Source organism: Hyla sarda, chromosome 2 (assembly GCF_029499605.1).
Source record: "Hyla sarda isolate aHylSar1 chromosome 2, aHylSar1.hap1, whole genome shotgun sequence".
NCBI classification, from domain to species: Eukaryota; Metazoa; Chordata; class Amphibia; order Anura; family Hylidae; genus Hyla; species Hyla sarda.
In genome coordinates, this window is record NC_079190.1 from 158,791,115 (window position 1) to 158,818,404 (window position 27,290).

Below are 27,290 nucleotides of genomic sequence, written 5' to 3' on the forward strand. Positions count from 1 at the left end.
AGTAACACGGGCCCCGGACCCCGGGAACAGGTAATTATAAAACCGGGGAAGGGGGAGGCAATGGGGCAGCAGCGGTGGGGTCGGCCTGCGGTGGGGGGATTGGGGGAGTCTGTGGCAGGGGGAGAGAAGCAGGTGGTGGTGGCGGTCTCTGGCTCAGCAAAAGCCGCTGCAGTTCATTGATTTTAAGTGCCCGCTTTAAATCAATGATCTGCAGCGACTTCTTTGGGGATGGGGGGGGGGGGGTGGAGAAAAAGCCAATAACTTATACCGGAATATCGGTATAAATTATCGGCTATCGGACTGAAATTATCGGCTACAGATTATCGGTATCGGCCCTAAAAAAATCGATATCGGTCGATCCCTACTTTCTATATACATAACTACTTTATCATATTCACACTACTAATCTGCACCTTTCCAAATCAATACACCAATCACCAAGCCGACTCATTTCTTATCTCATAGGATATAGGAATTTGCTTTACTTGAACTCTTACACATTACTGACATGCATAGTTCTCTGTTCTGGGACTGATTTGCTATGCCATGGCGTTTTAGCTAGCTGGAATTTGTTTCCCTTGCAGCTGTTTATTTAAAGAATGTCTTAGCAGCTCCTCTGTGAATGTGGTGTATTTTCAATGTGCTGCCCTTCACTTTGAGGCCATTCATCAGTTTTCACAAAAAACTACAATTCTAACTGTATCCTGCAAAAACATATTTGTAGGATATTAGCCGGACAAATAGCAGCAGTATTAGACTTGTAGTTGTGTTCGTAAACTACATCACACAACCAAGTCATTTTTTGCAGTTTCAACAGGAATAAAATAGAAAAAATATGTTTTGTTATAAGGGAGAACTGTGATAAAAAATTTATTTATTCACCATAAAATGACCTTATGAAGCAATGTAGATGCCTTTATAAAAAATAAAATAAAATAAAGGGAAACACTATAAAGAGATTATGGCATTATCCATTCAGATTTTGCAAGCTATTTCAAGATTGTTTTTAACAAAGACAGAAGACATCTTTGTCACCTCATTTGTTTTGTTAGGGTCCATTCACAAATGTAGAAAATGTAGATGGAACTCACCCGTGTTCATGTGCAAAAATCTTCTTTGCACAAAATCCATACTTATGGGCAGACAGGCTAACGCTGCCGGCATGTTCGTACGATACAATCAGTGACAGCTGTTTAAAGGAGTATTCCAGGCCAAAACTTTTTTTTATATATCAACTGGCTCCGGAAAGTTAAACAGATTTGTAAATTACTTCTAATAAAAAAATCTTAATCCTTCCAATAATTATTAGCTTCTGAAGTTGAGTCGCTGTTTTCTGCTGCTTTCTGATAACTCACGTCCCAGGAGCTGTGCAGCTACTATGGGGATATTTTCCCATCATGCACAGCTCCCGGGACGTGACATCATCATTGAGCAGTTAGACAGAAAACTTCAGAAGCTAATAACTATTGGAAGGATTAAGATTTTTTAATAGAAGTAATTTACAAATCTGTTTAACTTTCCGGAGCCAGTTGATTAAAAAAAAAAGTTTTTTCCTGGAATACCCCTTTAATGCTAAGGACTTCTTAAGGGCTACAGAAACTCGTAGGGTGAAACAGCTTTCACTGATTGTAATGGCAAATCTTTTCATATGAGCACAGGTGAGTGTAATTAACTTTTTCTATATTTGTGGACTATACATCTACTATTTCTCTGGAGATAGAGCACCATGTACCTGTGTGAAATAAAGCATCACTCATGAATGTCTGCAGGTTCATTGGAAAGCATTCCCCCTACTTCCCTGGGGTCTGGACTGCTGTGCAGACATTCTACCTTGTCTGTAAGGGTCCATTCAGACTACAGAATTTTTGAGCTAATAAATCCAGCTCCAATATTTTCCTGCACTGTGCACATTATAGAATTTTTGCTGCAAAAAGTTTAGATTCCGGGCCCTGGCAGAAATCCACAATGAATGCATTGCCTTCAATGGGGACTTTCCATTTTGCAGCACCCATTATACACATACAAATTCAGTAGTGTGAATAGGCCCTTAGCTGTGTGTAAACAGTAAACATTTTGGTGGCTCGATTCCCTCTAGAATCTTGGCTTTTGTTTTGTAAGGGACCCAAACTGATACTAACAAACTACAAACCCTAAATAGTCTGATCATTTCTGTCATATAGAAGCAAAAATCATAACAGATCCTAATAAAAGAGAACAGGTATCTTCTATTATGATCTGTTGCTTTAGTGAACCTAAGATATTCTGGCCACCAACCGCATATTGGCCAATTAAATCCTGGGTAGATTGCATAGACCTTAGTAAAAAGGAAAAAAAATAAACTATACCCCATAAAAACAATAAAGATAAGTACCAACTAGGATGTAGCTAAGGGCTTTAAAAAAATCAGCAAGATTATTCAGTGGTAAAGAGACATAATGGAAGATGTTGTATTTGCTTCTTCCATGGTGCTAGGTGTGAAACCATGAATGGCCTCAGTCAATGACGTTTGCACTAACTGCTACTGATCTAAAGCTCCAAATGTTAACTCTATGTTCCTAACCTGTTTCTTTCCCTTTATTCATTTTTCCAACTTTCGTTGCATGCCGTGCAGGGTCAGTTTTGTGCATGACACCAGCTACCAGTATTGGTAGGTTACTATCTACTTTTTTGCTACTCAAGTTTTCCTTTTGTGGTTCTCAATGTTTTCTAAAATGTTATATATCCAGCTATTATGTGTTATTGTAGTACTCAATACTTAGAATATTCAATCTGTAATAATTACCTATAATATGTCATATGTGTTCTATTGCTCTGTGGCTTTATAATTTTACCTCTCACATATTGTGTTAAGAACAAAAATGTGCGTTTGTTTATTATTCTTAATGATGTCTGTTGAGTTTTATCAAAATTGACATGTAAGTAGTATCACCTGTGTCTTAACATGTCATAGTGTTGTGCTTTTTTTCTCCTTTTTGCTATGTTTAGAATATTTCATCAGAGTTTCCCAGAAACCTTTTGCGGGTTAGCTAGCAGTATACATAGTGTTCACATACTTATAGCAGGCAGCACGACCACAATAGAGGGAGAGTGGATTTAATAGGTAACCTATTAAATCTAAGCTCACAACACTTTCTTGTAACAGTGCAAACACAGGTAAAGACAATGCTATTAAGTCATTCTATTGCGTAGCCACAACTCTGCTTCTCATTGTATAAATCAGAGCCCTATTTTATATACCTGTGGTAGTAGTGTGGCAGTGTTTTTATAGTATAGATAAAAACCACAGGACCTTAATAATTGTTATTGGAGGTCAGTACATAAAACTAAAGCTTTTATCTAATGCAGTCATCCTAGTCAAATAACAAGAAAACTGCACACACAAAATATAGATACTATAGCTCATATATTATTTTCTAAAGCCTAGTTAATCTAGACTGGCATATAGAATTTTAAGCTGCCTACGGCTTTAATCTTCTTTTTTTTCTGGGAATCGCTGATAATATATTTTTACAAACTTCCTTTAATTGTACCTGTAATAAGCTTATTTTCCCTTTTTTATTTCTCTCCCACGCTTCCTTGCTTTGCATTGTGATTGCATGCCATCTGCTGGTTTAACCCATGATGGCTTGCTGCTATGTGATATTCACCATGCCAAACCACTTCTATTACCATAATGCTACACCCTCCTGTTCATTGCTTCCATGGTTCCCCTCCTGAAAGTACCCATGATGCACAGCGCTACGTCCGCCACTGTCTCTGCAGCAACAACTCCTGCAACAAGTGTCCCCTTCGCCGCAACAGCCACAGCCAATCAGGTTTGCTCCTTTTAAAGCTTTCTTTCACAAATCCCAAACTCTAAATGAGTGCTAATATTTAAAAAAAAATTCGTTGAAGAATTTTTTTTAGAAATGTGTCCCCATCAAATTTTTATTTTATTATACATTTTTTTTTTTTTTTTACAAATGTATTCATAAGCAGTTTGCACTTATTCAGAGTTAACATTTTTGCAAGTTTTGGTCTTTCTGTTTTATGTTTCTTTGAATGTTTTGCAATTATTGACAGTGTTACTAAGGGGCATTACAAAATAACTTCAGCTACCCCGTATGTATGTTAAAGTTCTTTACATTATAATAGTTATTTTTAGATTTTAAAGCATTAGTAAACCTCAGAATCACAATATTTACTATGATGTGCCTAGGGGACTGGATAACACATACAGTAGTAATGCTTATGTAAATTCGATGTGAAAGTTACATTACCAGAGGACTAGACGAACCACCAAGAATCTGGACATAATGAGGGAGATTCATCAACACCTGTGCTGAGGAAAGTTGACCAGTTGCCCATAGTAACCAATCAGATCCCTTCTTTTATTTACCAGAGGCCTTTTCAAAAATAAAAGAAGCGATCTAATTGGTTGCTATGGGAAACTGGTTGACTTTTCCATTGTAAAAGTTTTGATGAATCTCCCCCTATGTCACCAAAATTGCTACTTTGCTACAGTTTTTTTTTGTTTGTTTGTTTTTCTGAAACAAAATTTCTTATTGCATGGCCACTAAAAATACTTTTTTGATCTCTGCATCTTTGTCTCAGATTATATATTATTTGGGTCAAATATTATCATTTCTTTACTCCCCAGCCCTCAGGCTATCACAGAATAAATGTTGTGACACTACTAAGACTTTCCTACTGCTTTAAATATATATAGTTTACATTATTTAAAAAGAACTGTAGAATTTTCTTTATAATTCTTTATGTGGTTTTTCACTAAAACAGGGTGTAGGTTCTAAACAGCTTTTGGGAGTTGACTTGTATCTTCAAGTTCTATGAGTGGAGTATTGTACTTTTATTGCTTCTCGAGCTTTGTTAGCTAATTTGCCCTTCCAAAAGGGTAGACAATGGTGTAATTAATTCTCTCCATAAGGCACATAGATGCAGGTTTCTGGCCAAGATTATGAATCTATACAGTTAAAACAAGCACTGCAAGTTTAGTTTCATGACACTTACACTTACCTCTTGGCGGCAATGATCTCATAATATGACTGTTGTGCAAAAATAAAGCTAAAAACAGCATGGTACAACTTGATGCCTCAGGGACAGTTTTTCAAAACTTAAAGCATACCTCCAGTGATCTGCTTAAAAACCTTTTAGGGTATACATAACATTTAAACAATTTGTGCTGTTTACTAGTTTCATTCACTACACACTTTATTTAATTGTGAGTAGTAGACTTACCACAGCCTTTTCCTCCTTTCTGAGAAAAAGATTTATATATATAGTTAAGAGTATCTCACAGGCCCTCAATGTATCTGTAGAGGTAAAAAATGAATAAATACTGGCGCAACAATAATGATAAAACTTACAGATTTTTATTATTAATTGAGAGGAACATCTAATGTTGAACAATTAGAAGCAAAAAATATATCCCACAGGATCCCTGGGGTACAGCGTATGGTAAAAGGATCCCTGTTAACCAAAAAAAATTTATACCAATGTAAAAAAATAATAGAATATGAATGTGAGTATAGATGTAGAGTACAAAGTACCCAACTAATGAAGTGCCGCTTGGTCTGTAATAAAAATGGATGAAGGCTGCTGAGTGAAGCCATAAATGTAGCTATATTTAGATGTGCGCATCTGTAGGAAATAAATCATATAGATTTAGCTGATAGTCTCATGCACAAGAAAAGTGAACAGCTTTTTTGTGAAAATTACAGGATCTTACCCTGTATCATATAGTTTTTTAAAAAAATGCTGGTGAATATCTTGCTAGACAGGAGGTTTTGTTTATTTTCCAATTCTAGATTTGTTGTTCTTTATAGATATCTGTATGTAAATATATATCGTAAGGTGCAAGTAGGAGGCTTATTTAGTTGCACACACCTATATGTATGTGCGACTCGATACCTGGGATTAGCGGGGTACATTCCGATCCTGGTACTTGGGGTCCGGTTCTGTCCAGAGGCGGTGTAGTGTCCGGATGATCACTGCTTGATGGGACCAGATGGGAGACTGCCCCGGCTGGTGGTGTCTCTACCGTGTCTGATCCCGCTGGAATACACGTTGGTCAGCTGGTCACCGCTAGTGACGTCACTACGGTATCGCAGATTGTCCAAAATACTTCCGACACGTTTCAAAGACAATACGGTCTCCTTTGTCATGGATGGGTATGTGATGGATGCTCCGCTTTTTATGCTTCCAGACCCTGAGTGACTTCAGTACAGTTCCGCCCCGTTCAGGTAAGTAACTCCCCTTTCATATTTCTCTGCTTGTTTTGCTTTCATTTTGGTATTGTTTGGAAAAAACTTTTTTTAGAAGATATTAATAAAAATTATTTCTTTTTAGAATTTTCTGCAACTTATAGCAAAACTGATATACATTTTTTAGACTTGAATATTTATATTATAGAAAACAAGATATTTCAAAAACCTACAGACAGTAATAGCTTTATTAGGAAAACAAGTTGTCATTTACCGATCTGGCTTGCAAATATTCCGCGGAGCCAATTCATCCGGGCACAACAAAACTGTACAAAAATAGAAGAATACCAATAGGAGGCAACCATTTTAAAGAAATTGTGAATAGAGGGTATGAAGAACATATACTTGAACAAACTAGTAAGGAGCTGGCATTAATAGAAAGAAAAGCACTACTCAAAAATAAAAATAAGAACAAAAATAAGGATGACAAAAGAAGAGGAGAAAATTGAACTGCCAATTATAACCACGTATTCCAATCAGAGCCACCATTTCACACTAATAATTTGGAGACATTGGGACATCTTAAAAAATGATAAAACAATAGGAGAAAAAATACGGGATAAATCCTCTTTCATCTTCAGAAAAACACAAAATTTGGGTAACATGGAAAAAAAATAAAAATAAAACCTAAACAAACTAAAATAATGCGCATCTCCTCCACCCACCCCCCAACACCAACTAAAAGTTGTTTTTTTTTCCATGCCGGAGATGCAAAGCATGTTGCAATACTTATAATTCAAAGCCCATTTTTTCCATAGAGAATGGGGGTATAATGAAAACAATAAACAGTCATATTCACTGTAAGACTAAGGGGGGGATTTATGGGATCAGGTGCCCAATAAATGGTACCTTGGACAAACTAAAATGTTACTATCACAAAGAATAACTGAGCATCTCTATAATGTGAGGAGAGGATATGATGGGCATCCATTGTCTGGACACTATAGGGATAAACATAAATCCACAATAAAAGGATCTATTTTCTGTGGTTTAGAACAAATCATACCTCACTGGCGAGGCTAAAACTATATCGCTCATATGTCAAGAGCAGAAGCCAAATAGATATTTGAATTTAACACAGGAGCTCCGCACGGCCTTAATATGGATTTTTAAATCTTTGGCTTTCTGGAAGAATAATACCGCCAATCGGAACATTTAAAAAAAATATATACTTTTCCAAACAATACTTAAATGAAGGCAAAACAAGCAGACAAATATGAAAGGGGAGTTACTTACCTGAACGGGGCGGATCTGTAATGATGTCACTCAGGGTCTAGAAGCATAAAAAGCGGAGCATCCATCTCATACCCATCCCAGACAAAGGAGACCGTATTGTCTTTGAAACGTGTCAGAGTTTTTTTTTTTGGACAATCCACAATACTGTAGTGACGTCACTAGCGGTGACCAGCTGACCAACGTGTATTCCAGCGGGATCAGGCACGATTGAGACGCCACCGTCCGGGGCAGTATCCCGTCCCGTCCCATCAAGCAGTGATCATCTGGACACTTCACCGCATCTGGACAGAACCAGGCCCCGGATACCAGGATCGGAATGTACCCTAATAATCCCATGTTTTGAGAACTATAGGATACAGCAGGGGTCCTCAAACTTTTTAAACGGGGGGCCAGTTCACGGTCCCTCAGACCGTTGGAGGGCCGCACTATAGATATCAAAACATGAACAAATTCCTATGCACACTTATATATCTTATTAGTGGACTACCACTTTAAGTACGCAGCACAGTCCCCCCCCCCCCCCACACATTAGGTTGTCAGTATAGATCCCCCCACATTAGGTTGTAGTTCCCACACATTAGGGTTGGCAGTACAGTTCCCCCACATTAGGTGCAGTACAATTCCCCCACATTAGGTGCAGTACAATTCCCCCCATGAGGTGCAGTACAATTCCCCCACATTAGGTGCAGTACAATTTCCCTACATTAGGTGCAGTACAATTCCCCCACATTAGGTGCAGTACAGTTCCCCCACCTTAGGTGCAGTATAGTCCCCCCACATTAGGTGCAGTACAATTTCCCCACATTAGGTGCAGTATAATGTTCCCCCACATTAGGTGCAGTATAATGTTCCCCCATACTAGGTGCAGTATAATGTTCCCCCACATTAGGTGCAGTATAATGTTCCCCCACATTAGGTGCAGTATAATGTTCACCCACATTAGGTGCAGTATATATCCCCCAAATTAGGTGCAATATAGCTCCCCACATTAGGTGCAGCATGTTCCCCCACATTAGGTGCAGTATAGCTCCCCCAAATTAGGTGCAGTATAGCTCCCCCAAATTAGGTGCAGTATAGCTCCCCACATTAGGTGCAGTATAATGTTCCCCCACATTAGGTGCAGTATAGCTCCCCACATTAGGTGCAGTATAGATCCCCCAAATGAGGTGCAGTATAGCTCCCCACATTAGGTGCAGCTTGTTCCCCCACATTAGGTGTAGTATAGATCCCCAAAATTAGGTGCAGTATAGTACCCCACATTAGGTGCAGTATAATGTTCCCCCACATTAGGTGCAGTATAATGTTCCCCCACATTAGGTGCAGTATAATGTTCCCCCACATTAGGTGCAGTATAGCTCCCCACATTAGGTGCAGTATAATGTTCCCCCACATTAGGGGCAGTATAGCTCCCATTAGGTGCAGCATGTACCCCCACATTAGGTGCAGTATAGATCCCCCAAATTAGGTGCAGTATAGCTCCCCACATTAGGTGCAGCATGTTCCCCCACATTAGGTGCAGTATAGTTTCCCCACATTAGGTGCAGTACAGTTCCCCCACATTAGGTGCAGTACAGTTCCCCCACATTAGGTGCAGTATAGTTCCCCCATATTAGGTGCAGCATGTACCCCCACATTAGGTGCAGTATAGATCCCCCAAATTAGGTGCAGCATGTTCCCCCACATTAGGTGCAGCATGTTCCCCGACATTAGGTGCAGTATAGATCCCCCAAATTAGGTGCATTATAGCTCCCCACATTTGGTGCAGTATGTTCCCCCACATTAGGTGCAGTATGTTCCCCCACAGACATACAGCCTCCAGCCATACAGTGTATGGCTGGAGGCTGTATGCCTGTGTTCTGCCCCCACTTCAGTGCTCCAACCACCACTCCTCCCGTCCGGACATAGCAGTAAGTCCCGGGACCGAAGGAGCGGTGGTCGGAGCACCGAAGCTGACGTGCCGCTGGTAACACTTACCTAGCTGGTCAGCGCACGTCCTCATCGCTGCCCCGCTCCTCCGCGCTCCGTTGCTATGGGCACACGCACGGCGTCAGTGACGTCCCTGCATGCGCCACCTTCCCGGCGGCCCCTTTGTTTTTAAAGTAAATGCGGGGTCTCCGAGAGCTCATCCCTGTGTCCCGAAAACATCTTTCGGGACACAGGGATGTCCCAGGCAGCGGCGGGCCGGATAAATGTCCTCGGCGGGCCGCATGTGGCCTGCGGACCGTAGTTTGAGGACCCCTGGGATACAGGGTAAGATCCTGTAAATTTAACAGTACCCTCCAGCTGTTCACTTTTCTTGTGCACAAGACTATCAGCTAAATCTTTATGATTGCACATCTAAAAATAGCCACATTTATGATCTACACGCAGAAGCCTTCATTCATTTTTATAACAGATTAAGCACCAATTCATTAGTTGGGTACTTTGTACTCTACATCTATACTCACATTCATATTCTGTTATCATTTTTTTACATTGGTATTTATTTTTTTGCTTAACAGGGACCCTTTTACCATATGCTGTACCCCAGTGATCCTGTGGGAGATATTTTTCGCTTCTAATTGTTCAACATTAGACGTTCCTCTCAATTAATAATAAAAAACAGTAAGTTTTATCATTATTGTTGCGCCAGTATTTATTCATTTTTTAGATTTATTTATGTATGGGTGACAGGGACCCATAATATACCAGGCAGCAACACAGATCCTTCTGGGAACTTCCTCCACCCACTCCATACGAGCGCTAGTGATCACTTTAAAATCTGTATCTGTAGAGGTACCTTACAAACTAATAAAGTCATGTGATTACAACAGCCTCAGCAGTGAATAAAGCAAGCAGTCTCTGTCTCTGCAGTGTGAGGGGGGAGGTAGAGGAAGTGTAATGTATGGTAGCAGGCCTGTAGAAACAGTAAGTGATGAGACCAGGCTCCAGCTTCACTGCTTTTGTACCATGGCAGACAATGATAATAACTTCCTGTAAGTGAATTAGGAAGAGCTCGAGGTCTGCAGCACAAATACCCTGTACTTGAAGGAAAAGACTCCACAAAGATATTGTACATGAGGATCTAAGAGCACAGTAAAGCTTTTATTTTTCTCTGGTGCTCATTATGATAACTGCATCAGTAAGGAATAGAGGACAATGTAGGTGGTTAACACATATTGGCCCTCATTTACTAAGCAGGTTTTGTTGTTTTTATTGGTGCACGCTGTTTGCAGCATGTCTGCCCAGGGTTGTGTTATCTTGCACCAGCATGCAATGTAATGCACCATAAAAATCCACAAAATTAACCAAACTCAAATAAAACCCAATAAAAGAGGCGTGGCAACTAATTTACATAAAAAAACATAATTATTAAGGTTTCCGACTGAAAAAGGAGAATACTGTGTGGTAAATTATTGACCAAAACAAATATGGTATGAAAATAACCTTATAAATCCACATTACCACTAAAATGGATGATTGGATTGCCTGCAGCGATGCCGCGGGGATCCGATCATCCAGAATGCCAGACGGAGGTCCTCTCACCTGCCTCCGCTGCCTTCCACGGGTCTTCTGCTCTGGTCTGAGATCGAGCAGACCAGAGCAGAAGATGACCTATAATACTGATCAGTGCTATGTCCTGTGCATAGCACTGAACAATATTAGCAATCGAATGATTGCTATAAATAGTCCCCTATGGGGACTATTAAAGTGTAAAAATTAAAGTAAAAAAATTTTGAAAAACCCCCTCCTCCAATAAAAATGTAAATTGTCCCATTTTCCCTATTTCACCCCGAAAAGTATAAAAAAAATGTTTTATATACATATTTGGTATCGCTACGTGCGTAAATATCTATTAAAATAAAATGTTAATGATACTGTACAGTGAACAGCGTGAACATAAAAAAAAATGTCCAAAATAGCTGCTTTTTTTTAATAACATTTGGAACAGTGGGACGAAAAAATTATTTTCCGTTTGAAACACAGAGCTGTCTGCTGACATCATGAGCACAGTGCTCTCTGCTGACATCTCTGTCGATTTTAGGAACTGTCCAGAGTAGGAGAAAATCGCCATAGCAAACATATGCTGCTCTGGACAGTTCCTAAAATGTGCTCATGATGTCAGCAGACAGCTCTGTGTTTCAAAAAGAAAAGAATTTCCGCTGTAGTATTCAGCAGCTAATAAGTACTGGAAGGATTAAGATTTTTTAATAGAAGTAATTTAAAACTCCCAGGCAATCTCGCAGCCCAAAATTACGTGATCAGGAGACGTATGTCCGTAATTTCCATAGAAGTGAGAATTCTGAGCATACATCTTCTGATTGCGCCATCTCGAGGAAATCTTGGATTATATAATTTTCTGGGAGTTTTAAACATATCCTTCCCCCAGACATCATGACTGGTACACTGTAAAGGAGTACTCCACTGGAAAACATTTTTTTCTAAATCAACTGGTGCCAGAAAGTTAAACAGATTTGTAAATGACTTCTTGTTAATTAAAAAATCTTAATCCTTCCAGTACTTATCAGCTGTTATATGCTCCACAGGAAGTTCTTTTCTTTTTGAATTTCCTTTCTGTCTGACCACAGGGCTCTACCGACACCTCTGTCCATTTTAGGAACTGTCCAGAGTAGAAGCAAATTCCCATAGCAAACCTCTTCTGCTCTGGACAGTTCCTGATATGGACAGAGGTGTCAGCAAAAAGCACTGCGATCAGACAGAAAGGAAATTCAAAAAGAAAAGCACTTCCTGTGGATCATACAACAGCTGATAAATACTAGAAGGATTACCGTATATACTCGAGTATAAGCCGAGTTTTTCAGCACGATTTTTCGTGCTGAAAACACCCCCCTCGGCTTATACTCGAGTGAACTCCCCCACCCGCAGTGGTCTTCAACCTGCGGACCTCCAGAGGTTTCAAAACTACAACTCCCAGCAAGCCCGGGCAGCCATCGGCTGTCCGGGCTTGCTGGGAGTTGTAGTTTTGAAACCTCCGGAGGTCCGCAGGTTGAAGACCACTGCGGCCTTCAACATCATCCAGCCCCCTCTCACCCCCCTTTAGTTCTGAGTACTCACCTCCGCTCGGCGCTGGTCCGGTCCTGCAGGGCTGTCCGGAGAGGAGGTGGTCCGGTGGGATAGTGGTTCCGGGCTGCTATCTTCACCGGGGAGGCCTCTTCTAAGCGCTTCGGGCCCGGCCTCAGAATAGTCACGTTGCCGTGACAACGACGCAGAGGTGCGTTCATTGCCAACGTAATTCTGCGTCATTGTCAAGGCAACGCCTCTATTCCGGGCCGGAAGCGCGGAGAAGAGGCGCCCCCGGTGAAGATAGCAGCCCGGACCACCTCCTCACCGGACCACCTCCTCTCCGGACAGCCCTGCAGGACCGGACCAGCGCCGAGCGGAGGTGAGTACTCAGAACTAAAGGGGGTGAGAGGGGGGCTGGATGATGTTGAAGGCCGCAGTGGTCTTCAACCTGCGGACCTCCGGAGGTTTCAAAACTACAACTCCCAGCAAGCCCGGACAGCCGATGGCTGCCCGGGCTTGCTGGGAGTTGTAGTTTTGAAACCTCTGGAGGTCCACAGGTTGAAGACCACTGAGGGCGAATGATGAGAAGAGGATGATGAAGGGGGGGGGTGTGGGGATGATGAAGGGGGGTGGGGATGATGAAGGGGGGGTGTGGGATGATTACAAGGGGATGATGAAGGGGGGTGTGGGATGATTACAAGGGGATGATGAAGGGGGGATGTGCGGGATGATAAGGGGATGATGAAGGGGGGATGTGTGGGATGATAAGGGGATGATGAAGGGGGGATGTGCGGGATGATAAGGGGATGATGAAGGGGGGATGTGCGGGATGATAAGGGGATGATGAAGGGGGGATGTGTGGGATGATAAGGGGATGATGAAGGGGGGATGTGTGGGATGATAAGGGGATGATGAAGGGGGGATGTGTGGGATGATGACAAGGGGATGATGATGAGGATGTTAATGACGGGTCTGGATGATGACAGGGGGGGATGAGGTATTTCCCACCCTAGGCTTATACTCGAGTCAATAACTTTTCCTGGGATTTTGGGTTGAAATTAGGGGTCTCGGCTTATACTCGGGTCGGCTTATACTCGAGTATATACGGTAAGATTTTTTAATAGAAGTAATTTACAAATCTGTTTACCTTTCTGGCACCAGTTGCTCACAGCACTCACCAATTCCAGTCTGTTATTTAATTCCATGCAGTACAGATGAACCATAAAGGAGAACAGTGTGGTTTCCTGTGGCCTATGGCCGTTTTGCATTGTCTGCACTTTGTCAAGGAAACTTATGAGGTTGCAATGTTACACAAAAGGGGACAGAATAACGTGACAACCTGGTCTTATCTCTTGCTCTCCCATCCACTTTTCTTCCACGCTGACACACGCATAGCTAGCAGGCATTGTAAAGCTGGCCAGACATATAAAATAGACAGTCTGACAGACAGTTTAGACCATTTATTAGTTCATTTACTGTACTCCAAATGTTTTCCCACAATGTTGTTGCATAGAGTCACACACAAACCATGCCACTTTCCTGTGAAGTCATGTCACCTCTCCATTAACCCCATACGGTCATCAGGTGTTTTTATTTTTGCACATTCGTTTTTTTTCCTCCTCGGCTTCTAATAGCCATAACACTTTCAGTTTTCCACCTACAGACATATAAGGGCTTGTTTTTTGTGCTACCAATTGTACTTTGAAATGACATCACTCATTACTAATGACCTCACAAACAAAATATAGTAAAAAAAAAGTGGTGTGGAAATTGGAAAAAATATATACATTTTTAGTAGGCTTCCATTTCTATGCAGTGCACTTTTCGGTAAAAATGACACATTTTCTTTATTCTGTTGGTCCATATGATTAACCCCTTTACTCAATAGCCTGTTTTGACCTTAAAGGGGTATTCCAGGCCAAAACTTTTTTTTATATATCAACTGGCTCCGGAAAGTTAAACAGATTTGTAAATGACTTCTATTAAAAAATCTTAATCCTTACAATAGTTATTAGCTTCTGAAGTTGAGTTGCTGTTTTCTGTCTAATTGCTTTCTGATGACTCACGTCCCGAGCTGTCCAGCTCCTATGGGGATATTCTCCCATCATGCACAGCTCCCGGGACGTGACATCATCATTGAGGAGTTAGACAGAAAACTTCAGAAGCTAATAACTATTGGAAGGATTAAGATTTTTTAATAGAAGTAATTTACAAAATTTTCCGGAGCCAGTTGATATATAAAAAAAGTTTTTGCCTGGAATACCCCTTTAATGACCAAGGCAAATTTTCTAAATCTGACATGCGTCCACTTATTTGGTAATAACTTTGGAACACTTTCTCTTATGATTCTGAGATTGTTTTTTCATGACATATTGTACTTTACATTAGTGGTAAATTTTGATTGATATTTTTAGTTGCTTTTGTAAAAAAAAAAAAAAAAAACATTTTGCAAAAAAATGAAAAATTTGCATTTTTCTAGATTTAACATTTTCTGCTTGTATGACAAATAGTCATGCAGCACCAAATTAATGATTAATTCACATCTACAATATGTCTACTTTATGTTCCCATAATTTGGTAAACATTTTTTTACTTTTTTAGAATGTTAGAAGGTTTATAAGTTTAGCAGCAATTTTCCAGATTTTCAAGAAAATAGCAAAATCTGATTTTTCAGGGACCAGTTCAGTTCTGAAGTAGAATTGAGGGGCCTGTATGTTAGATACCCCCATAAATCACCCCATTTTATAAATGGCACCCCTTAAAGTAGTCAGAATGACGTTAAAGAAGTTTATTAACCCTTTAGGCGTTTTACAGAAATAAAAGCAAAGTGGAGGCAGAATTTTAAAATGATTTTTTTGTCGATTTTTCATTTTAATCCATTTTTTTTCTGTAACACAGTAGGTGTTGACAAAGAAATACAACTCAAGATTTATTCTGATGCACTTGTCTTTCACACAGGCCTCAGACATGAAGGTGGGCTGTGTGGATTTTGGGGCATCCTTTTAGTTTAGGATATTTTGTTGGCATCATATAAAATTACAGGGACCTTGGGGTGCAAAAATATTTTTTGGAGACAAGTTGACGCTTTCATTGGTACAATTTTGGGGTACATGTGACACTCTGATCATTTTTTATTTGACGTTTTATGAGGTGCTATACATTAAAAAAAATCTTGGACTTTAGGCCATTGATCAGACACCAGTAAAGTTTGTCTATGATCATTTAAATCCTTAGATGCCAGGATCAGTTGTGACTGTGATATCTAAGGTGGTTGAGAGGGTCTCTCTGTCAGCCCAACAGAAATAAAAAAAATGTGTGCAGCAAATCATTGTGCATTTAAACCAGCATATACAAAGCCTTTCTTGGTAAATACCTTCCTATGTATTTGAAAGCTTTATAGATGTGACTGAATGATCACTGCCAGGTTTTCTGGGAGGGGGGGGGAGTACAGTTTAGTTTAATAAAGGCGTTAACTCAAAAAAAAAAATCCAAACTTCAAAATTGCTGATTTTTGGTCACATCACATGGCAGAAAAATTGAATAAAATGTGATTAAAAAGTCACACCTACACAAAAAGCCAGAAAACTACAGCTCACAACGCAAAAAATAAACTATCACAGCTCCGTGGGTGGAAAAATAAAAAGGTTATAGGGGTCAGAACCGGACAATGAACAGTTTTTTTGTTATGTTTCAAGTTTCCAAATAATTTTAACCATAAAGCAATACAATAATTATCCAAGTTTGGTATTATTGGAATTGTACTGACCTATAGAATAAAGTCTGCATGTCAGTTTTACCCTATTGTGAATGCCGAAATAATTATTACCCCACAAAATTGCGCATGTTTATATTTTTTTAAATTTTGCCCTACATGTAATATTTTTCTGGCTAAGTATTATATTATATGATAAAATAAAGTGTGCCAATGAAAAGTACAACTTGTCCCACAAAAGATAAGCCCTAATACAACTTTGTTAGTGGAAAAATAAAAACGTTATGGGTCTTAGAAGGTGAGGAGAAAAAAAATGTGAGCCAAAAATTTTAGAAGGTCAATGGTAAAATGTATTATTTGAAGTGATACTTTGACCCTAGACATTTTATCCTCTATTCAAAGGATAGGGGATAAGATGTTTGATCGTGGTGGGGGGGCGGCCACTGGGACCCCTCACAATCTCCAGCCCAGCACCCCAATAATCCGCTGCATTGAGCGAACTCTGTTCCGTGCCAGTTTTGGAGCGACCACAGCCATCATGCTCCCTCCCATAGACATAAATGGAAGGGTTGTGACGACTACGGTCGCCCAAGGCCTAGCACAGCCAGCGTTCTGAATATAAGTGTTCAGAATGCCGGGGTGCCAAGCCAGAGATCGTGGGGGTTCCAGCGGCTGAATTCAAATATCTATCTCAAAAATCAAATATCTATCCTCTATCTTTTGGATTGGTGATAGGATGTCTAGGGAGCAGAGTACTCCTTTAATCCCTTAAAGGGTATTCCAGGCAAAACCTTTTTTTATATATATCAACTGGCTCCGGAAAATTAAACAGATTTGTAAATTTCTTGTATTAAAAAATCTTAATCCTTCCAATTGTTATTAGCTTCTGAAGTTTTCTGTCTAACTGCTCAATGATGATGTCACGTCACGGGAGCTGTGCATGATGGGAGAATATCCCCATAGGAGCTGGACAGCTCCCGGGACATGAGTCATCAGAAAGCAGTTAGACAGAAAACAGCAACTCAACTTCAGAAACTAATAACTATTGGAAGGATTAAGATTTTTTAATAGAAGTAATTTACAAATCTGTTTAACTTTCCGGAGCCAGTTGATATATATAAAAAAAAAAAGTTTTGGCCTGGAATACCCCTTTAATACTGCACATTCATCCTTTATTGACAAACACATCATTGTAATTGAAAAATATAGATATAAATACAATACTTTGCCTTTCTTGTCTTCTTCGTATGGTGAGTTACATTGCCCCCTCTTTAGCAGTCATTTTCAAAGCATTCAGAATTCTTCCACTTGCCTTTCGTTATAGTGTATTACTCTGACAAACTCATGCTAAAAACTTAAAGAGGAGCTGTCACTTGAGAATGCAGTCCAATGTGCAGGCATCATATTATAGAGCAGCTGGAGCTGAGCACATTGATATATAGTTTTGTGGGAAAAGTTCCAAGAGGAATTTCTGCTCATTCTGGCTATGTGGTCAAATGGGCAGTCGTACTCAGTGAGTGACTGCTTTCTGTGTATATGTATGCATATATTGTCACATTCACATTGACAGTCTATAAAATTGTAATATAAATATATATATATATATATATATATATAACTCAACGTGTGTGTGTGTATGTTTCAGCATCACTTCCAAACAGCTAAGGATATTAACATGAAACTTGGCACACATGTTACTTATATGTCAACAACAAACATAGGTAATTTAACCCTTACCCACCCCCATTTGCGAGAGTCTGGGTTTTTATTTAAAGTCCTGTACAAGTCAATGGGAAATACAGTCATGGCCGTAAATGTTTGCACCCCTGAAATTTTTCTAGAAATGTAAGTATTTCTCACAGAAAAGGATTGCAGTAACATGTTTTGCTATACACATGTTTATTCCCTTTGCGTGCACTGGAACTAAACCAAAAAAGGAAGGAAAAAAAGCAAATTGGACATAATGTCACACCAAACTCCAAAAATGGGCTGGACAGAATTGTTGGCACCCTTTCAAAATTGTGGAAAAATAAGATTGTTTCAAGCATGTGATGCTCCTTTAATCTCACCTGGGGCAAGTAACAGGTGTGGGCAATATAAAAATCACACCTGAAAGCAGATAAAAAGTAGAGAAGTTCACTTAGTCTTTGCGTTGTGTGTCTGTGTGTGCCACACTAAGCATGGACAACAGAAAGAGGAGAACTGTCTGAGGACTTGAGAACCAAAATTGTGAAAAAATATCAACAATCTCAAGGTTACAAGTCCATCTCCAGAGATCTAGATTTGCCTTTGTCTACAGTGCGCAACATTATCAAGAAGTTTGCAACCCATGGCACTGTAGCTAATCTCCCTGGGCGTGGACGGAAGAGAAAAATTGATGAAAGGTGTCAACGCAAGATAGTCTGAATGGTGAATAAGCAGCCCCAAAAAGGTTCCAAAGATATTTAAGCTGTCCTGCAGGCTAAGGGAGCATCAGTGTCAGCGCCAACTGTCCGTTGACAAATTAAATTCAATTAAACGCTATGGCAGGAGACCCAGGAGGACCCCACTGCTGTCACGGAGACATTAAAAAAATCAAGACTACATTTTGCCAAAATGAACTTGAGTAAGCCAAAATCCTTCTGGGAAAATGTCTTGTGGACAGATGAGACCAAGATAGAGATTTTTGGTAAAGCACATCATTCCACTGTTTACCAAAAATGGAATGAGGCCTAACAAGGAAAAGAACACAGTGCCTACAGTAAAATATGGTGGAGGTTTAATGATGTTTTTGGGTTGTTTTGCTGCATCTGGTACTGGGTGCCTTGAATGTGTGCAAGGCATCGTGAAATCTGAGGATTACCAACGGATTTTGGGTCGCACTGTACAGCCCATTGTCAGAAAGCTGGGTTTGTGTCCGAGCAATACAGCAGGACAATGACCCCAAACATACGTCAAAAAGCACCCAGAAATGGATGGCAACAAGACACTAAAGAATTCTAAAGTTGCCAGCAATGAGTCCAGATCTAAATCCCATTGAACACCTGTGGAGAGATCTTGAAATTGCTGTTGGGAAAATTTGGGGTGACATTATGTCCAATTTGCTTTTTTCCTCACTTTTTTGGTTTAGTTCCAATACACACAAAGGGAATAAACATGTGTATAGCAAAACATGTGTTACTGCAATTCTTTTCTGTCAGAAATAGTTCAATTTCTTTGTTGGGGTGCCAACATTTATGGCCATGACTGCATATGTTACTGCATAGCTTTCAAACAGCTGGAGATATTTCGATAATACTTGGTCACATGTTACTTATATGTCAAAGAAAAATATATAATAGTTAAATTAACCCCTAACCTGCCCCCCATATGTGAAGGATGGGGTTTTTGTTTCAAGTCCCATGCAAGTATATAGGACTATATTACTCCACAAGCTCCGCTCTGCTTCTCCTGGTGAATGCATCAGTCCGGCTGATAAGTCACACCCTCCCTGCATGCCATGTCCCATCTCACAAAGACACGCCCACTTTTTAAGCTACACCCCTTTTATTTTGAGCTTACAATATCTTTACCACAACGCAGCCACACCTGAATACAGCATATAAGGATTAGCTATGGGGACAGGATATGAGGACAGGATATAGGGTCGGGATATAAGGACAGGATATGGGGTCGAGATATAAGAACAAAATATGAGGACAGGATATGAGGTCAGAATATGAGGAGAGGATTTGGGGTCGAGATATGAGGAGGGGATATGGGGTCAGGATTTAGGGACAAAATAGGAGGACAAAAGCTTCCTCCTTTGTTGTTTTTCCTCCCCCACAAGGATATGGTAGGAAAAAGCGGGCAGTGCCGGGTACTCAGCTAGTAGCAAATAAATAATAAAGAATAAAACAATAAGAGAAAGTACAATCAATGCCATTTAAATCACTTGTAGTTCTTCTGAAGTGAATGCTGTTTGATGGAGTTATTAGGCAATTATAAGTATATTTACAATATACTTTTACTGTCTGTGACACCTACCCTACTACAAGGACTATACTTTATACTCAAAAACTTACATAAATGGTCACATACATGTCAAAAGAACTATAATTCATGGTCAGTACTTGCTAACAAGCCTCTGCTTTATATGTGCTTTCAGTTCCCTTTGTCTTAAGGGCATTCTGCTATTTAATTTCTGTGCTTGCATTCTTTGCTAGGTGAGAGAGATCTTGTTATTGAAGTATAATTTTAATAAATCTGTTTTGTATCGTATCCCATGGAATGAAGGAAGATTAGATACAAATCTGAGTACTGTGCTATCTGTCTATGGTTGTGTTCACATTGTGAGACACTTTAATTTTCTAGCATTGTACTGTGTATGAATAATTATAGTAAGCAACACCATCTTCATTATACTGTGTATTATTGTATAAAATGGGCTCCCCTTTTATTAGATCTGTCATGCATCTTGCCCTTTGTTCATTGCTTATGTATGCCAGTGTATAAATATTACAGTGCATATATACTTAAGTGCTGTCTACAACTACCTGAACAGTGGCTTCATAATGGACTGAGCATCAAGCAGTTGTATACCATAAAACATAAACTAGCTAAACACTTTAGATAGTTGGAGGAGTGCATTCAGCCAGCAGTTTTTTCTTCAGAATCTACCATAAATGTATGCATGTTGGTTTTCCAGTGGAAAGAGATGATTAAGCCTCTTTCTAAAGTTTTCAAATATAGCAGATAGTACACCTCTACTGTGAAAATTGGCGGGTTTGGCCAAGTTTTATCTAAAAGTTTAAAAGTTACTGTCACTTAAAAAAAAAAATTTGGACATGGCAGACCATCAATCTGTTGGGGTCTCAGTGCTGAGACTGTCACCGACTCCTACATATAGCTGGGTGAAGTGCATGGCTAAGCACTTGACTCCCTGGCTTGCTGCTCAATCTGATTCATTGCAGAAGATAGGCTCCATAGACGTACAATGTAGCCCTTCTCCTGCAATAAGTTGGTTTAAGCAGCGAGCCAGGATGTAAAATGCACTTCTCAATGCTTCTCCAAGCTGTATTGAGTGATCGCAGTGGTGGTCTCAAAACTGTGATTCTGACCAATCTAGTGGCACCTCAAAAGTTATTTTTTAAAGTGTACCTATAATTATACAAAAATCTTTTGACATGTCTTAAGCTTGACAAATACCCGCAGCTTGCACATGGGTCAAAACATTGCTGTTTCTTTGTATATGCTGTATGAATAAACCACAAGATGCAATGATTGGATGTTGGATTGGCACTTTCTGTTCTAATAAGTCTACCAAAAGTCTGTACAGCTTGATCCATGCATCCATCTTCTCTGGAAATAGTGATGCAGTCCTGCCTGTGAAAATTGTACTATATGTCTTAGGGACATGTCAAAAGTTTTTATAGGGTCGGGGTCTGAGTGCTTAAACCCGAACAATCAGTAGAATAAGCAGGGAGAGAGGCATGTCACCGCACGCTTTTCTCCCCACTTTTTGTCTTTGTGAGCAAAACAGTCCCGTAGACTCCTGCTCGTGAGACCGCTTTCAGTACACACTACTCCAGGCCCATTCTATTAAATAGTTGGGGTCCAAACATTCAGACCCTGTCCAAGCAAAACTGTTGATATGTCTCTATGACAAATCAATTTTTTTTTTTATCAACAACCCATTTAAGTGACAGTAATGCATATCTGAGGGCGCCTAGACTTTAAATGGGTTATCCAGGAATCGAAAAACAGAGATAATTTTTTTCAAAGACCGCTCCCTGTCTGTCTCCAGGTGGGGTGTGTTTCTGCAGCTCAGTTCCATTGAAGTAAATGGAGCCAAGTTGTAATACCACATCCAGAGTGGAGACAGACAGGGAGCGGTCTTTGAAAGAAAATAGGTCTGTTTTTTGATTCCTGGACAACCTCTTTAAAGGGGTACTCCGCCCTAGCATCTTATCCCCTATCCAAAGGATAGGGGGTACTATGTCAGACGTCACGGCTCTGCCCCCTAGTGATGTCATGGCCTGCCCCCTCAATAATAGTCTATGGAAGGGGGCGTGATGGCCGCCACACCCCCTCCCATAGACTTGTATTGCGGGGGCAGACTGGGACGTCATGAGGGGGCGGAGCCGGGACGTCAAGATGGTCTGGCCCCTGTATCGCCGGTCATTACGCACAGAGCAAGTTTACCTTTAAGTTCATTTTAGTTCAACTTTTTTGTTGTTTAAATTGTACCCAGATAGATTTATTGATATTCTTAGGAGATTACACTGACATTTTAAGAAGTCCTGGCTAACCCTGTAATGTTATCTTGGCTGATAAAATAAAGCATGCATCTTTTTTTACACTACCCAATAATTTAACTCGAGTTGGCCAGTTAATATTATTTACAATGTTTTAAACTATATTGGTATAGTAATAGAGTAAACAAATATATCCAACTGTATTGTTTTGTTATTTTGTTATATTGTTATTACATTTACATAAAATGCATGCATTTAATATTGTGTTAAACAGTCAATCTGGCTTCAAGATGTCTCTGGAAATCTTCATATGTTTTCCATCTAATACTTTCCTAGTATTTACTAACCTATGCTGTGTGAATCATCAGATAACATTATAGTAAACTAAACCATATAAAAGAAATTCAGTTATGACATAGCTTAGGAATTTTGTGACTAGCTACCCATTACCAGTATTAATTTGGCACCAGTTCCTGGTCCTTATTTTTCTGTTATCATACAAACTAATTTACATTGGCAAACTTTGTTATTACTGTCTTTAAAGGCTGGTTAAACGTTTTTAAAAAGTTGTAATGCATACAAATTTTTAATTCCAAATGTCTGACTTTGTCTTTTGCTTCTTTAAAAGTAAGTGTACCTTGAATTATTCTGGAATTGATAAGATGTTCCCATAGATTAAAGAAATGTCATATTGTAAATATTTTATTTTTATTTATTTTTTGTTGTCCTCAGAATTCTGATTTACCACTTAACTTACAACATGTCTTCCTTTTACCAGATCATACTGAAATAATAACCAAGAGTGGGGTAGAGCATCAAGAAGATTCACAGAAGATAGCAAAGCATTCATATTGTACATACTATCCAGTCTCCTCCTCTATAGAGTTGCCACAAACTGCATGCTAAACAAAAGGATCTTGTTCTCTTTATGGACAAACTACAAACTCTTAGAAAGCTAGTGCTGCTATATTCTAAATTGATACTATATATGGTATGCGTAATATATTCCAACATAAAAATAGTTAACTACCTGATACCAGCTGTGATGTTAGTGGGTAAAGTTTACTTTTTAATATTTTGTATACCTGGCTACCACTTGATAATACTGACTTCTCTCCTGTCACATCCAAAACCAAGGGTTTATCCTGCCCGTCCTATTGTATATTGTATATGCTGCGAAACATTTAAAATTTAACAATATTTTTGTGTTCCAGTGGCTAATATACAGTATTAGATTGTGAGTAATACATTAGAGATTATTTTAGCCATTAATAGAGAGATTTATGAACTTCCCCGTTGTAGAGAAGACCAAGAAGATAAAGCACTCTCTCAAATATGGAAACAAAGGCTTATTTTAAAGCACAAATTCAAAGCCTACAAACCGGCCTCACACTCAGTGTACAAAAGAGGAAAAAAACACTTGTGTTGGAATAGAGGTGAATTTAAAATAAAGCAAAAAGGACAAAAAAAGTGTTCATTTGCACAGTATGACTGACATACACAAGAAAGTCTTGAATACCTTTATTGTAGTTGTGAGCAAAATGTTTTTTTTAACCAAGACTTTGCAGAAGTGCCTAAATTTCACCACAGTTCAACAAACGCAAAAAGTATATGACTGCTGCCAACCTCCCAGTTACCAACAAGTGCACGGTTAAGAAATATAGCAGGTTGGGTACCAGGTATTACAGGTAGACAAGGCTTCAGAGGAGGAGTTTTCTTACATAATTGAATGTACAAAAGTATATATATAAATATATATAAATAAATATATATATATCAGTCAGTCACAACATAAAAGTGACTCTAATCTATAGAACATATTACATTTTTCAAATGTAGTAAGAGTTTTATTTTGACTCTGTTCAGTGCTCGAGGGGCCTGCAAAACACTGCAGAGCAATGCATTACAGGCCTTCAATGCTGAATCATGTGCTAACAGCAGGCAGTGGAGAAATTCCTAGGAAGATGGTTGACTGCAGGGTCTATAGTGTTATTAATTTTTATAATTGGATTTAGAGAGTTGTAACAGGATTACAGCACAAGATTAAAGAATATTGTGTTTAAAGCATATTTCATGTCTGAAGAGTTATGAAGAGTTGTTGCTTATGTGAGAAACATTGAAGACAAAAAAAAATATAGATGAAGCAGATTCTTGATGTTTACTTTTACGGTAGGCTGTTGATTTACATGGTATTGTCTGTAATTAATATGTATTTAGTTAAAGTTTATTTTAAGCACTATTGTACCAAATACTTCATGTTTCTGTGTTGCACATTTGTTACACAAAGTATGTTGTTGTTGAATTATGGATAAGAAAACAGAACCGCTGTTATACATAAATAGTATACCTAAGTGTTAGAAATATGTTATTTTTTTCTCTTGTAAAAAAGACTATTAGTGATTGCAGTATTTTAAGAAAAAAAATTTCAAGAGTTGAATGTAAGCTATTTTTAATGTGGTCAGCCTTTTCTAAAAAAAAAAAAAAAAAGGCACTGTAATTCTATAATTGGTAATCAGGAAAAGATTCTGCCTTTATTTTTATTTTATTTTTTATTTTGTAATATATGTAGTGTACAATGTTTGATTTCTGCTCTTATATTAAAAAGCAGGTCTGATTACTCAGCAGAACTAAATCAAAATCCACTTGAAAGAGAGTATTTTAATATTGCTCATATCACTGTGTCTTCAGAGGCAAAGGTGACCTATACACGTTTATGCTCTAATCTATGCTGATATTTTTATTATTATTACTTTCTGGATCAGTGACCAGCCATCAATTTTGTTATTTTCAACCATGTAACCAAATACAGCCCGTTACATGTACAGGAAGTACAATTTTAGAGGCAGTGTTATATACTATACCAATATATTTTCACTCATAACAACCCCTACATTGACAAATATTGCTTGCTTGGGTACCACATAAGTTCACTTATTACGAAAATTGCTTTAAATGTATGTATAATAGTCATATTACGAATGTGAATTTTCCACACAAATTATTTTCTTTTCTTTATTGTAGGTTACAACATCATACTTATCATTATACAGTGTATCTATTCTTTCCAATTACAAGGGGGGGAGTGTCTAAAAATTTAAGGATGTAAATGGCTGGCCTGTGTTTAAATTTTTACTTATACCTATATTTTATTATTTTCAAAACAAAATTTACTTTTGGATGACTTGTGTTTTTGTATTTTGGTTTTTGTAATGTCCTCTAATTAAAGTAGCCTCTTAAACAAAGCATAAGGTATGTAATGCTTCTGTTATAGTACAGCAAGCTCTATGGACTGCATCATTAGAGAATACTCACACTAGCATCTTTTGATGAGTATATATTGTTATCAGATCTGTAGTTCTTGCACTTTAATTTAAAGGGGTATTCCAGGCCAAAACTTTTTTTTATATATCAACTGGCTCCGGAAAGTTAAACAGATTTGTAAATTACTTCTATTAAAAAATCTTAATCCATCCAATAGTTATTAGCTTCTGAAGTTGAGTTGTTTTTTTCTGTCTAACTGCTTTCTGATGACTCACGTCCCGGGAGCTGTGCAGTTCCTATGCGGATATTCTCCCATCATGCACAGCTCCTGGGACGTGATATCATCATTGAGCAGTTAGACAGAAAACTTCAGAAGCTAATAACTATTGGAAGGATTAAGATTTTTTAATAGAAGTAATTTACAAATCTGTTTAACTTTCCAGAGCCAGTTTATATATATAAAAAAAGGTTTTGCCTGGAATATCCCTTTAAGGAAAACCCTTTCTGGAGACACATGCTTTTCCTTACATTTTAGTGGTATATAGATGGGAAAACTAAGCAAAAATGCACTTAAAAATATAGTGGGAGATTTATCAAACCTGTCCAGAGGAAAAGTCGCTGAGTTGCCTATAGCAATCAATCAAATCGTAACTCAGCAACTTTCCCTCTAGACAGGTTAATCTCCCCAATAAAGATTGAGCTTGAACAACCCTTAAAATTATAAGATTATACATTCTGGTTTGATTTAAATACATAACAAATTATTGCAATAGCAAGTCAGTGCTGTACCTTTTCAGGCCAGTCAGATTCTCTTCAGCAAGAAGATGTTTGAAAAAAAAAGTTTTAGAGTTGCTATAGATAACTTTCTTTGCACTAGACTAAGTACAAACTCCTCATGAGAGAATAATTGAGGTGCACATGAAACTGCAATAAAATGTGCCATATCATATAGAAACCAGATTATATCTGCCACTATTTTTAAATATATTAAGATTTAAGATAAAGTTAAATATTTCACGAAAACAAATCGCAACCCACTTCTTGTACAGTTACCACACACTGATTTCAGACAAGTGTAGTACAGCAGTATTCACTTTTGATGCTGTCAGTTGGGGTGATTCTGTCCATGGTCAGGTCTGGACAAAAATGCAGCCATATTGTGTTCATCTGAAAACAGTTTTTGAGGGGTTCAGTAACATTAGAAAAATGATTTGTCTAGAAACAGAGTCACTCTAGTCCATGGGCTGTGTGTACTATTGCAGCTCAGCATCCGCCCACTGAAACCTGTGGTCTAGAGAGGCACTATTTTTGGATGAAAACATTCATATTTTTGTAACCAAATACAACCTCTTTAAGCGTTCCCCAGCATAGTAAACAACTGCCATACAATTGTAGTCCAGTCAGTAAGGTAGAAAAATATATATTATTTCTAAGCAATAGAATTGTCTGTTAATATCTCTTTTGGTTAACCCCGGTCTTTATATAGCACCATCACACCACTGTAGAACCTTCTAAAGGCAAAATGTTAAAGGATTGTTGAAGACAAAGATTTTCTATTTTATATGACATGAAACCTGAGACCAGCACCAAAATCCTCTGTCA

At 38.7% G+C, this 27,290-nt stretch overlaps 1 protein-coding gene across 15 annotated transcripts in view; it reads left to right on the top strand.

Moving 5' to 3' along the window:
* MBNL2 (muscleblind like splicing regulator 2) overlaps positions 1-26,088 on the top strand; it is a 125,822-nt gene extending 99,734 nt beyond the window's left edge. For 4 of the 15 annotated variants that reach the window (XM_056555620.1, XM_056555609.1, XM_056555610.1 and 1 more), the window contains 4 exons: positions 2,612-2,647; positions 3,721-3,815; positions 9,998-10,100; positions 23,206-23,344. In XM_056555620.1, coding sequence (XP_056411595.1) covers positions 2,612-2,647; positions 3,721-3,815; positions 9,998-10,057 — 191 coding nt within the window. In that variant the 3' untranslated portion in view covers positions 10,058-10,100; positions 23,206-23,344. Of the gene's footprint in view, positions 1-2,611; positions 2,648-3,720; positions 3,816-9,997; positions 10,101-23,205 lie in introns of all 15 variants that reach the window. The other 11 variants (XM_056555612.1, XM_056555618.1, XM_056555622.1 and 8 more) reach the window with 6 other exon arrangements.
* The last annotated feature ends 1,202 nt before the right edge of the window (positions 26,089-27,290 follow it).